A 13,383-nucleotide genomic window follows, 5' to 3' on the forward strand; every position below is an offset into this window, starting at 1 on the left:
CCTGCAATAGAAGATAAATCCCAACTCCTTGTTTGGCCTGGCTTTTCTCATGGCTTTTCTCTTTCTTCTCTCCAGCAGCAAGTCTATACACCAAGGCCTACCGACAGACTAGCAGTCCCATCCTTTTTGCAGAGAGACCGCTTCAACAGATTTCAGCCAACGTACCCTTATATGCAGCACGAAATTGACCTGCCCCCTACCATCTCCCTGTCGGATGGGGAAGAGCCGCCTCCTTATCAGGGGCCTTGCACCTTGCAGCTCCGAGACCCCGAGCAGCAAATGGAACTCAATAGGGAGTCGGTCCGAGCCCCTCCCAACAGAACCATCTTTGACAGTGACCTGATAGATAATTCAGTGTATGGAGGACCCTGCCCTCCGAGCAGCAACTCGGGCATCAGCGCAACTTGCTATGGAAGCAATAGCCGAATGGAAGGGCCTCCTCCCACGTACAATGAGGTCATTGGCCATTTCCCGGGATCTACGTTTTACCAGCACCAGCAGAACAACAGTGGGGTGCCTTCGTTCCCTTCGCCTTCGCCCATCAGCAATCTTGAGAGCACAATGATGTGGAACAAAGAGAAGGACAAGCAGAAAGGGCAGCCTTTTTAAAAGAAAGAAAGAGAGAGAGAGAGAGAAAGAAAGGAAACACTCTGCACTTCTTGATAAATAGGAGGGGGGGAAGTATATGGAGACGGGGAGGGGGATGTAACCAAACACCCTTCTCCACCTCTGTGTAGTATAAATATTTACATGTTATGTTTGGTCTGAATGCACAAGCCAACAAAATTTGCAAAAACATTTCTTTGTTGAGCTATGTTAGGAAGAGTTTGATTTTTTTCCCCCCTTTCTAAATAAATCTACAGCAGTCCTTCCCCCCCCCCACTCCCTCCTCCATTTCCCCTTCCCAGTTTTGTATCTAGTTGAATTGTGTGTGTGGATGCTACAACTTTTGTTTTAGTTCACTTAACTTTAAAGATGGAAAAAAAATATTTGCACAAAAACATTTGTTTAAAAATCTGCAATATATATATAAATATATATATTAAAAAAAATAAGAGAAACTGTATGTGTGTGGGAGGGGGAGCAGGAGTATTTTTATATTAGAAGAGGCCTATTGAGGGGAAAAAACGATTTGTTGTGTTTTTTTTCTGAACTTAGTATATAAAACATGGCAACTTTTGAGAGCCAACTCAAGAAAGCATGTATGACATTGTAAAAAAAAAAAGTGAGAAAGAGAAAAAAAACAATAGGGAAAAAAAAGGAAAAAAAACAAAAGCAGGGGTTTAGAATTATTTATATAAATGTTGAAATTTTGCACTATTTTTTAATATAAATGTGTCAGTGCTTGTGTTGGTTAGAAATCTCTTATCCTGTCTACCATAAAACTGTTGAGGAAAGTACGTTGAGGTCTGAACAGTCATGGGGTGGAGGGAGGGGGAAGAAGGACTGCATCTTGTGCAAAGTTTTCTTTTTTTAATTCTTCAGACCCTCTCTTAGACCTGGGGTAATTCCTTGGCACCTATCAACAAGCACAGATGGATGCCTATAAAAGAGACCAGAATCCACCATGTACATGTATTTCATTAACTGTGAAGGGGCTGAGCATACATAAAAAAATTTGCCCCTTTAAAGAAATGAACAAGGTAATTGTGCCCCTGCCCCACAGTTTCTCCCTCTGTACTTGAAGGTTTGCTTCAAAAGGGGAAGAGGCCATTTCTACACCTGTGAGTATATGTTTCTCCATTGATTTGATGCCTATGTATTTTCTTTGTGCTGGTTTTTTGCACTCGGGTGTTCATTCCCAGGCTTGTCAAGCAGCATAATGCTTACATAATCCTACATTCCCTACAAAATCCTCATTATTTTTTTTAAAAGGGAACATTTAACATGTGAAATTGATTTATGGCTATTGAAAGCATGAAAAAATAATAATTCAAAAATGAAGAGTTTAATTGTGCAACGCAATTAGCACTGTGTGTGATCTCCATTGGGCTGGAGTGCTGTTCATCCTGAACCTATGTGCAGTTAGATTAATGCCTAAGCAAGACTTTTCCCTCGACATTTCTTGTTCTCCTTGTTCTCCTTCTATAAAAGCTGAATTCGTCTCAAGAGTTGAAGACAAAGGAGATCTCTTGCTTAGATAAAGTATTTTTCTGCTCCAGAGCTTTGAAGCACCTAGGTGTTTTTATATTTTGCAAAATCAAGCCCTCCAAAGGCAAATTGGAATGGTTGTTCTAATTTTATTATCTTGTTAATTTCAGGAAGGCCATAAAAAGCATACACAGTCATTATATTATTTTATTTTTTAATGACCGAGTGATGGCTTCTAATTGTCATCATTTTTTTTAATAACAATATAATTTGGCACTCTCTCTGGTTAAGATAATAAAAGGAGTGAAGGACCATCAAGATTCAGAAGTCCTGCCTTTGAGATTAATAGTGCTCCCGGCAACATGGGTCGGGCACCCTGCTTTTCGCAAGATTTTAAATACGTTTTATAAGTGAAGGTTGTTCACATGGCAAAGCCATGGTCCCTGGGCTGCTTTATTTTATTTTATTTTTAAGTAGGAGAAGGGACCAGTGACAAGCATAAGCTTGTCCTATCAGGTCCACAAATGGAGTTAACTCTAAAATACTTTACATTTATCCCACAGTTAAAGGAAGATGGGCCTGATCCTTCTTTACATCTGCTCATCTGAGTCTGCAGGTTTCTCTGGAAGCCAATTGCATTTTGTTAATTCTACTTTGCATCCTGCTAATGGGAGGGGGAAAAAATGACCCACCCCAAATTTCAGGTTCAAGCTAAAAAGCAGGGTTTTAAAAGAAACAAAAACAGGGAGGATATATTAATCCCTCACTAAATCAGCTTTCCACTTATTGGGCTAAGGAAATTGCAGGCACCCAAGGCTCCATCTATCTTCATGTGTCACTCCATCCTGAAAGAAAAGGAAGGGGTCCTGAAGATCACCCTTGCTGAATTACCTTCCTCTCTTGACTGCCTTTGATTGTTAACTGTGTTGTATTTATTTTAGCTGGGGAATAAGGGAAGACATGTAGATGGAAATATTTCAGCTACTCTGATGTATTCAAGGCAAAAGAGTCATGTTCAGGTTTTAGAAGCAAGTCCACAACCTCTTAGCACGGCTGGTCTGTGTTTGCCACTTGTGATCGTGATCCTTCTGGATCAAGGGTGCACTATCTAACCTTCAAACAAACAAATCAGCTCATGTCATCCCCTTCTTTAAAGCGTTGTCTTGCTTTTTTTTGTAAACCGTTTTGTCTTTTGTTTACATTTTTTTTAATGTGTAAAGGTCTGATTGGTTGTTTTTAATCCACATGATTAATTCATATATGATTTTAGTAACAGAGAGTGAGAGGCATTAATGACAAAAGAGGAAGAAATTGTTTAAACATTTCCAGAGCATCAATCTCTGGATCTCTCTAAGCAATGCACAATTTTAAGTTTTATCTAGTAAGGTAGTCAGTTTTTTTTTTTTCCAAAACGAGCCATCCTGGGCAGACTTTGAATAGAGTAGAGATTAAAAACTTGATCTCACTATATTTGCCCGACTGAGGAGAACAGGCCAATTGGTGTTTTGAGTTCAGAATTACTATCTTGATCTTTGCTGATCATTGAAGGGTATCAACATTCCTGTTTCTAATTATATCATCAGCCTTTGATAAAAAATGATGCAAAAGAGGCAGTTGGGGTCACCGGACCTCTTTAGCTGCTGATGAAAGAACAGCTATCAGGGCCAGTTGAGAAGTTGGCAATCTTTATGGCTACACAGTTCCAGACCTAATTAGCAGAGGGAGCTGTATATATATACAAGGAGGTGTAATTTGGTTTTTGCCAAATGCTAACTAGGAAGGTAACATAAATGAAAGATATAAAGGCAATAACGTTTTTATGCGATTTTTCTATTACTTGAAGAAGAAAAAAGTCATGACAGCAATATATATATATATTATATATATATAATGACTTTTAATATTTAAAAGGGATCATAATGAAAATATAGAAATGAACATTTTAAAAAATGCCACCTTTGGGGGAGGGGGCTAGGAATAAACAACCTACAACCTCCCTCTATAGCTCCTTAATAATAGCTTTACAACAACTCCAATTTGCAGTTCTTTTAAGGTAAAAAACAAGGAAGAACTCTTCTCTTCTTGTGAGAGTCAAAGAATTTGTAGACTTTTTAAAAATGTATCTTTCCTTTATGTAACATGTCTATTTAGTGCCTTATTAAAAGAAACAGTAAGCCTCCCTTTTTTTCTTTTTGCAAAAATAAATAAAAGACAGGAAAATTCTATCATTGGTGTGATAGGAACTTCTAGAGTGTCATCATTTTCTTTTAGATCAGTCCTGGGATTTCAAGTTTCCTTTTTTTAAAAGTCCATAAATTTGACTCCTTTACATCCAGTCTAATGCATTTATTTCCCTGAAGCATTCTTTCCTCATCTTTTGCCATGTGCTTCTTAGGTAGCTTAAATACCTGTTATGCACATATCCTACCCTAGTAGGTAGTAAAATTGTGGCAGAGATTATAATCAAAAGTGTCAACCAAAAGAAATTGAAACATATCTACTGCCCTCTTGAGCCAAAATAAATAAATAGTAATTTTTGTGGGGGTTTTTTAAAAAAATTTTTTCCTCTTATTTTTTTCCCTTCTTTGATCTGTAGTTTTACTGGACACCTGTATGCATTAATATAATGCCTAAATTCTCTACCATAATTAAAGAAACATCAGCATAGCTGCAAGATACTAAGTCACGGGAGTGCCTTGTACAAAATGAACCAAAATTTGGGATTGGGACTGGTGTTTTGTTGATGTAGTTGGGTGCATGTCAAGATCCACTAGCATGCATGGGGGGGGGGCATGACAGGTTGCCCAGAGCCTTTCCGAGTTTGCCACCAGTGGCCCACCATGATATGATGGAAGCAAACTTCCCCACTTGCCTTGTACCCACCGTTCAGGAGGCTGGCCAAACGAAACACTACAGTGGAGGCGAAAGAAATTGATCATAGGGATAGTAATAAGGTGGAGGGAGTGGTTTGCACAAGTATTTCTGATATTCTAAAACTCAGCTGCCAACTTTCATCCTGTCTCTTCTCTTCATTTATCAGAAGACTTGATATAGCAGTAAGGAAAAGAAGTGACTTTTCTGTCATTGGGATGAAATGGTACAGAGGGGAAAAAATACTTTGTTCTATGTCTGTGTCAGCTGCTATTAAGTGGACAAGAGCAGGATCAGAAAAAAAAAGGATGGTGTCTTTTCCAACACGAATAGGATTTATTACACAGGACAAAATGAAATGTCCAACTTTGCTTATTTTTTTCTTAGCTGCTAATTTATCTTCTCCTCCTTCCTCCCTTGTGTCCTTACTTCCCATGGGAATATTTAGTTGACTCAACCAAACACGTTGTTAATATCCATGATTGTTGCAGAGCCATTTGGGTTTTCAACACCAGTCTTGGGTTAAGAAGACCTAAGTATCGTTATTCAGTGAGATCTGTCTCTTAAAAATAGTTTATTTAGGTGGACTTGTTCTCTCCATTCAAGGTATTTTAGCATCATCCATGAAAGTATTTATTACCCCATTTGCCCTTTCACTAAAAAAACCTGGAAGGTTGAATACTCATTTCAACATAACACAAATGCAACTTCATTGGTTGCTGCTAAGCCATTGCCTCTTCTGACAAGCACTGCTGCATGGAAGGCAGACATTCAGTAGGTGAAAGTATTATGTTCCCAGGCCTCCATCCCAGGTAATTCTGCAATTATTTGGTTTCTGACCAATAATGAATCAACTCTAGGAAATCTACGGGGTCCCTCACACCTAATAGAAGTGTGACCATAGGAATTCAGAAACCTGAGCTTGCTTGAACAAAGAATCCCTATCTATTGGACTTCCTTTTTTCACACCTGCTCTTAAGGCTTCAGTTCACCTTCCTCTGCCATTTTTTATCTCCACACCTGTTGCAAATAATTTTGTGATGAAGTCTGCAGCACTAATAAGCGGGTAACCTTCCTTTTTAAACTTTAGTATTTTTTTCAGTCCTGCAAACATGATCCCAACACTCTTTCACTCCTGACAGAAATTATATTAAGAATTCATTTGTATGTACTTTACAGACTTTTTCATGAAAAACAGAAGAATAATATGAAATTATCTTCTTTCCCATTCAATTGAAAACCAAGCCAGGTGGGGAAGAGGGTTCATTAAACTATATGTATTTAGCACTTTCTTGACCAACTAGACAGAAGGATGAATAATTATTTGACAAAATCCCAGTAAGATCTTAGCCTTTGACTATAGAATGGAGTCTGACAGCTCAGAAAGAGGACAAATTAGCAAAGCTGAATGAGGGGAAAAAATAGGGTTAGTTTATATTTATCAAGCTGTAGCTACCTGCTTATTTGTTAAACAGTTTAATGGTCAGATCAGGTTGTATTTTAGAAAAAGATTAATATTTCTTGGTACTTAAGAAAGCCAAAAAGCATTCTTAAGACCAAATCCAGTGGAAAACAACTCTTGTGTTGGAGAATATGGATTTGAAAATAATAGTGGCAGGTTTGAACAGGTTCCTTAAACTATACAAGATGCACAGTTTCTACATTTATAAATCTTAAGGTTTAAAAATTGGATTTATTAAGAAAGGATATGAAAATTGGACATAGGTGGTGGGAAGAATAAAAATATCACCCTTGAAGATATTTTTACTTACCGCTGAATCTTTCTTTTAAAAAAAACATGCACGAAATACCTTTAATGGAGAAAAAATCCACAACTTTCCTTCTTTAAGAATCAAATTAAAAAGCTAGATATGTAGCATAAAGTTTCTAGCCAAGATGAGAATCTGTATTCTCTAGTATAATCTGTGCAACACTATACACGCAAACATACATGCACACAATTCCCCCCCCCCCATATACGATACACAAACTAAAAGGATTAGGGAAGCAAAACTAAACTTTTCCATAAATTGTGCTTTCAGATTTTTTTGCTGTAATATAGAAGCTCATGGAGTACTACATTAAAAGTCCTGATTTGCCTGCCTTATAGTCACATTTCATTGTATTTTAATATTTTCTTCAATTTCCAGTTGCATTGCTTTTGGCTTTGAAGTTTATTATATGCAGTCCTGTATCCTGAATTTTTTGTTCAAATTAAAAAAAAAACTTATGTAAACAAAAGACAGCACATGCAATGCAGTACTTATCTATACTTAGCTGTTTTTGTATGAATATGTACTCTGATGCCAATTTCCACAACTCTGTTGTAAAATGCTTCTTGTGTAACAGTAACCAATAGTGGCAATGATTATGTCATTCTATCCTTAAAAAGCTGCAATACTTAAAAACAATAAATTTTACAACACTTTGGATTTCTCGCTTTCCCCTTTTTTGCTTTCTTTCACCATTTTCTCCTCAAAATGTATCAACTATATTTTGAATAAATTAGAAGAGACTGGTTATGGTTTTGCATTTAAAAAAAAAGACTGAACATCTCAGTGGTTGAAGCTAGTAATATATTATGGATTACATGATAACTTGTCTTCTTCAAATAAACTGTAATCCACTCATTGGAATATATGCATGCTAGGTTAGAATATATTGTATATACCAGTATCTGTGCATTTGAAGGATTGTCATTAAAAAAAAGCTTTCCTGGTTTACATTATGGTGTTAGTAGAGATGACAACTCTTTTCCTGAGAAGAGAATTTTTGATAATCAGAAGTTCATAATTTTTGTTTGCTGTCAACACTTGTAGAAGAACAGGCAGAACTTGAGGGGGTGGAGTTAAATGTGTCATTAGCTTAGAGTCCTTACATTGCCACAAACTATCCAAATCCAGCCCCCCTCCCGAATTCCTTTGACCATTATGTAGCACCAATTTAACGCTGACCCTTAGTTGACTAAATTCTAATGTGTAGGCTTAAATAAATTTTGTATGCTGCAATCTAACAGATGATCCTGATTCTTTGTGGCTGACACACTTCCAGTTGGAAAAATATAAACATAGAAAATTGATAGCAAAAAATGTCCCAATATCCACTGAACCTACCATTTGAGGTTTTTTGTTTGTTTGTTTTTGGTTCATTTTTAATTAATTTTATCTATTCTAATTCCAGTTCATTTGAGGACCTTTAGCTTTCTCCTTCTACCTCCCTGTCTTCTTCCTATTGTGATCAAATCAGAGTGATCACATCAAAATTATTACTGGAAAACTCACGTTTGCAGGCTTTTATCGATGTCTTTATTTATTAAAAAGACAAGGTGGGCATTATCTGACATATGTTGCCTAGTGACTGATTTAAAAATGGCCAGTTCCATCCTGGCCATATATTCTCATTTATTATTTATTTATTCTCATTTATCATTTGAGAATAAAACTGCCAGTAATACAAAGTCTCCATACAGATCTGTGATGTGACCATATTTGAAATATGCATAGTTTTCATATCATATTTAAGGTGTAAAAGGGTTAAATTACAAGAAATGTCAACTAAAATTATTAAATATAATAACCAGTCTTGAGGAAACTTTAAAGTTAATTCTTACAGGGCAACATTAGCACCACAAAGTCTCTGTATTAATAAAAAATGAGAGGGCCTTGGTGTTCTCTGAGCTTTGTTGTTTTCTTGCAGACATTTCATTACCCAAACTAGGTAACGTGGTAAATAAAAAAACATGTTAGTGGTTGCAAAAAATATTTTTAAAATGGTAAACTTGCCAGTCTCAAAGGCTTAGAGGCTGGAGCAAGGAAAGACTGAAATATCTGGAACGTATTTGAATTCTGCATTGTCTGGAAAAAGCAAGGAGGAAATCTCATATTCTTATTATTAAAGAAGATGGCATGAGATTCACTACAGAAAATGCTTCACAAAAAATAAACCTGGTGCAGTTATGAAATTCATTAAAACAATGTGCAGTGATTGAGCACAAACTTGAACAATTCATTGAAACGCAGTTCAAAAACAGCTGGCTATGCAAATTCTGCTGGATTAAACTAAGCTGGACTCTCCAAATTTGCTGTCTGGGCCATCTGTGGCAGAACACAGACGAGATCACAGTCACTTAAATTCTCAGGATATTCCTTTCCTTGCCATTATCTCTACCCATTTCTCAGTGGGCTGGGTGTGCAGGGGAAGTATCATTTTAGATCTTTAAAGAGCAAAATGAACAGACTGAAAAGGAAGGGCCCCCCCTTAACTATGCTGCTATAAACACTAGGGTTTCCCCTCTTCTTATTTCTCGGTGTTTTAGCAACATTTCTCCTAGCACTTCTCAGGTAGCTTGCTCACAGAGTGATAAAGTCAGTGAAAAAGTTCCATATAGGAAGCGGTAATAGTTGCACAGATGTTCCATTTGCTCTTTTCCATCCTCTCCTTTTTGTCTGAAACAGTATAGGATTTGTTTCCCAGAGCGATAGAATCAAGATCACGTGAAGTGTTAATACCTCTTTACAATGCCTTGGTAAGGCCACACTTGGAATACTGCATCCAGTTTTGGTCACCACGATGTAAAAAAAGATGTTGAGACTCTAGAAAGAGTGCAGAGAAGAGCAACAAAGATGATTGGGGGACTGGAGGCTAAAACATATGAGGAACGGTTGCTGGAATTGGGTATGTGTAGTTTAACGAAGAGAAGGGTGAGGGGTGACATGATAGCAGTGTTCCAATATCTCAGGGGCTGCCACAAAGAAGAGGGGGTCAACCTATTCTCCAAAGCACCCATGGCAGGACAAGAAGCAACGGATGGAAACTAACCAAGGAGAGAAGCAACCTAGAACTAAGGAGAAATTTCCTAACAGTTAGAATAATTAATCAGTGGAACAACCTGCCTCCAGAAGCTGTGAATGCTCCAACACTGGAGGTTTTTAGGAAGGGACTGGACAGACATTTGTCTGAAATGGTATAGGGTCTCCTGCCTGAGCAGGGGATTGGACTAGATGACCTCCAAGGTCCCTTTCAGCATTATTATTATTATTATTATTATTATTGTTGTTGTTGTTGTTGTTGTTGTTATTGTTGTTGCTGCTGCTGCTGCTGTTATCTCCTGCTTAAGTGGGGGTGGATGGGTGTTGAACTAGTAGACCTCCAAGTCCCCTTCTGTTATTCTGTTATTCTGTTTTCCTGATATGTGTCCTATGGAACTTCAATTTTAAGAGGACTTTGTGAATGCTGTTTAATTGTTGTAGAGATTCAGCAGTGTTCTTTCTTCTCTCTGGTTTACAAATTAATCTCAGGAGCATACATAAAAGATATGCCAGATTATAAACCAGTGATGACTTTAAAATCCTGGGAACTAAGAATTTCATTCAGTGAGAGTCAGTGTGGTTTAATGGTTAAGGCACTAGTGAAGAAAACAGGAAACCAAGAGTTCAAGCCCCACATTAACCATGAAAGCCAGCTGGGTCACTTTAGGCCAGTCACTCTTTTTCCGCCCAACCCACCTCACAAGATTATTGTTGTGGGAAAGTTTGCCACCTTGAATTATTTGTATAAAGAAACCAACCAACCAATCCACCTAAGAATTTCAATTTCAGACAAACAAGTGAGGAGAAGGAACCCCTTTTCCACCAGTCCACTTGGTTTCCACATTACCAAAGGAAAAAAGTAGATATTCATTCATTCATTCATTCATTCATTCATTCATTCATTCATTCATTCATTCTGCTTATCTATAAATGGGTGCTCATCTTATAGTCAACTCTGCATCTATCATTCCACAACCATCATAGTATAAGTCAGGGGTCTTCAAACTTGGCCCTTTTATGACTTGTGGACTTTAACTCCCAGAATTCCTAAGCCAGCTGGCTCGGGAATTCTGGGAGTTGAAGTCTACAAGTCATAAAAGGGCCAAGTTTGAAGACCCCTGGTATAAATGGATGAAAATGGAGACAGGGTCTTTTTATCTCTCCTTCAACAATTGGCTGATAGAAGTCATTTCCTTTTCTATTAGAATCCTAGGAGGTGAGTAAAAGACAATAAGTGTAAACTAGTGTAAATTTCCTCCTAAAGCTATTATAAATGCACACTGCCTTTTTCCAATACCTATCTGGGCTACAAATGCTGATGTTGTTGTTAATTTAATTATTTAATAAATATACTCAAATTTGTCTCAGCTTAAACAAGATTTAGGAAAAGGCAGAAGACACTTATATTGATTAATACTCTAATTCAGCCTCCAGTTCAATAATCCATGAAGCAAACTGGAAAATTAATTTCAAATTATCAACCTCAAGCTGGAAGATTATTTCTTTTCTATTCTGTATGTTCTATATTCTATTATTTTCTATTTTCTTTTCCCTTCTTTTACGCAATATTTGCAATTTTGAATTAACATTTTCCATAAAATATCATTGGTGGAAGAAATTTAAGGATACCATCTGAAAATCCATCACACCTAGCTAAAGTGAAAGATCAGCATTACAGCTTTTACAGATTTGCGCCCCGAGGGTACATAATAATAAAATACCGTACTGAATTGTGGTATAGTGGTTAGTATGCAGCATTGTAGGCAAACTCTGGCCACAGCCTGGAGTTCGATCCTGACCTACTCAAGGTTGACTCAGCCTTCCCTCCTCTCATCCTTCCAAGGTCGGTAAAATGAGGACCCAGATTGTTGGGGGCAATATGCTGACCCTGTAAACCACTTAGAGAGAGCTGTAAAGCACTGTGAAGTGGTGTATAAGTCTTAGTGGTATTGCTATTGCTATTGCTATTTTACAGTTTTACAGATTATACTGAAATAAGTTGTGAAAGCACTATGGAAGTGATCGAGAATAGAGAGTGCAAAATATACAGGCATGCAGTATGTGGAATTGTCCCTGTTTTTTTTTATATTGCATAAAGGAAAATTGGTTTCCACACCAATAAGGCCTGACCTTTTCACCAATTCCACACAATAATTATTTCCATTTCCATCAGATGATGTGAGCATGAAAGTATTATAATAAACTTTTTTTTTTTACAAAGAGTGAGACCCAGTTGGGTACAGAGGTTAAGACAACCGGGAGACCATGAATTCTATTCCTGCCTTAGGCAGAAAGTCAGCTGGGTGACCTTGGGCCAATCACTCTCTCTCAGCCCTAGGAAGAAGGAAATGGCAAACTACTTTTTTTAAGTAATTTGATTAAACATTGCAATTACAACAATAAAACCTAATACAAACTAAAAATAATAACAGAATAAAAAAGTAGGTCAAGAAAAGGAAGAGCAAAGGAAAAATGACAAGTAGAAAAGAGAAAAAATAAGAACATAGTGAAGAAAAAGAAAAGAAACACACAAAAAACTAATTTCCCGCTTAAACACAACAAATATAAACAATTTTAATAACTTATCACATTCTCCTAAAATGTCACAAATGATCCCTTTCTCCCATATTCCATCTCTTATCTATAAACAAATCCAGAAAACCTAAAGCTAAAGTCCATTAAGGGTTACCAGAGATAGCATATTTAACCATGAACAAATAGACCAACTTTATGTTCCTTTTATTTTTAACAATCTTGATGTTTAGTCTCTTCAAACAATGTCCTACAATTTGATTTTTCCTCCATTTTTTCTTTGTTCCTTCTCACAAAATTCTTTAAAACTTTAACAAGTCTCTTTTGTAAATTCAATATAGGAAAATTATCCAGGTCATTCTTTTGGTTTATTATTTGTACATCCCATTTAATTATTAAAATATCAGATCATTTTTCTAGTATGTGCAGAGTAATAAGTTGTTCCATGTCATTCATGTAGCCTGAAACTTTTAAATCCACTTTCAGATCGATCTGAATCTTTGACAGAACTTGTTCCTCTTCCTTAATAGCTTTTAAACTGAGTCTATCTATAGAAGCAGACACCATTAAGATTAACTTCTGGGTTCATTGTTCAACACTATGCTTCAGTATCTGCCCAATATTTAAATAGTTTACTTTATTCTGTCATTGTAAGTCAAGTTTGGATGGTCTTCCTCTTTAATTATAATATTTAATTCTCTCTAGTTTCATTAAGTGTCCAATTTTTAAAATCTTATTATTTTTATTTTAAATCAAAGCCAAAGCATTTTCCCACAGGAATGATTCTTTATAGTTAATTCCAAAAAATTTATTTCAAATTATTTGGACCTTTAGTCCATTCTAACTTTCTAAAATCAAAGTTTTAAATCACCCTTTTGCTGTTTATTCAAAAAGAAAAAAATAAGTTCTTAAACTTGTACCTAAAACTTATTTCACTAAGGTATGAAGGAAATTCACCCAGTGCTATAAAACATGTTAACCCAAAATTCCTTAATAGCCTAAAAGCAGTTAACAAGCAATCTCCAAATGTGAAGTATGGAAACTTAATGTTCTTTCGAAGGCACCAACTGAGCAAGGTGGC

At 36.6% G+C, this 13,383-nt stretch overlaps 1 protein-coding gene across 4 annotated transcripts in view; it reads left to right on the forward strand.

Annotated features, from left to right (window-relative positions):
- Window positions 1-7,387, forward strand: part of PMEPA1 (prostate transmembrane protein, androgen induced 1) — an 82,728-nt gene extending 75,341 nt beyond the window's left edge. For 2 of the 4 annotated variants that reach the window (XM_083357444.1, XM_083357446.1), the window contains one exon: window positions 76-7,387. In XM_083357444.1, coding sequence (XP_083213570.1) covers window positions 76-609 — 534 coding nt within the window. In that variant the 3' untranslated portion in view covers window positions 610-7,387. The remainder of the gene's footprint in view (window positions 1-75) is intronic. The other 2 variants (XM_083357445.1, XM_083357447.1) reach the window with 1 other exon arrangement.
- The last annotated feature ends 5,996 nt before the right edge of the window (window positions 7,388-13,383 follow it).

This window comes from Vipera ursinii, assembly GCF_947247035.1.
Source record: "Vipera ursinii genome assembly, chromosome: 3".
In the NCBI taxonomy this organism is placed as follows: Eukaryota; Metazoa; Chordata; class Lepidosauria; order Squamata; family Viperidae; genus Vipera; species Vipera ursinii.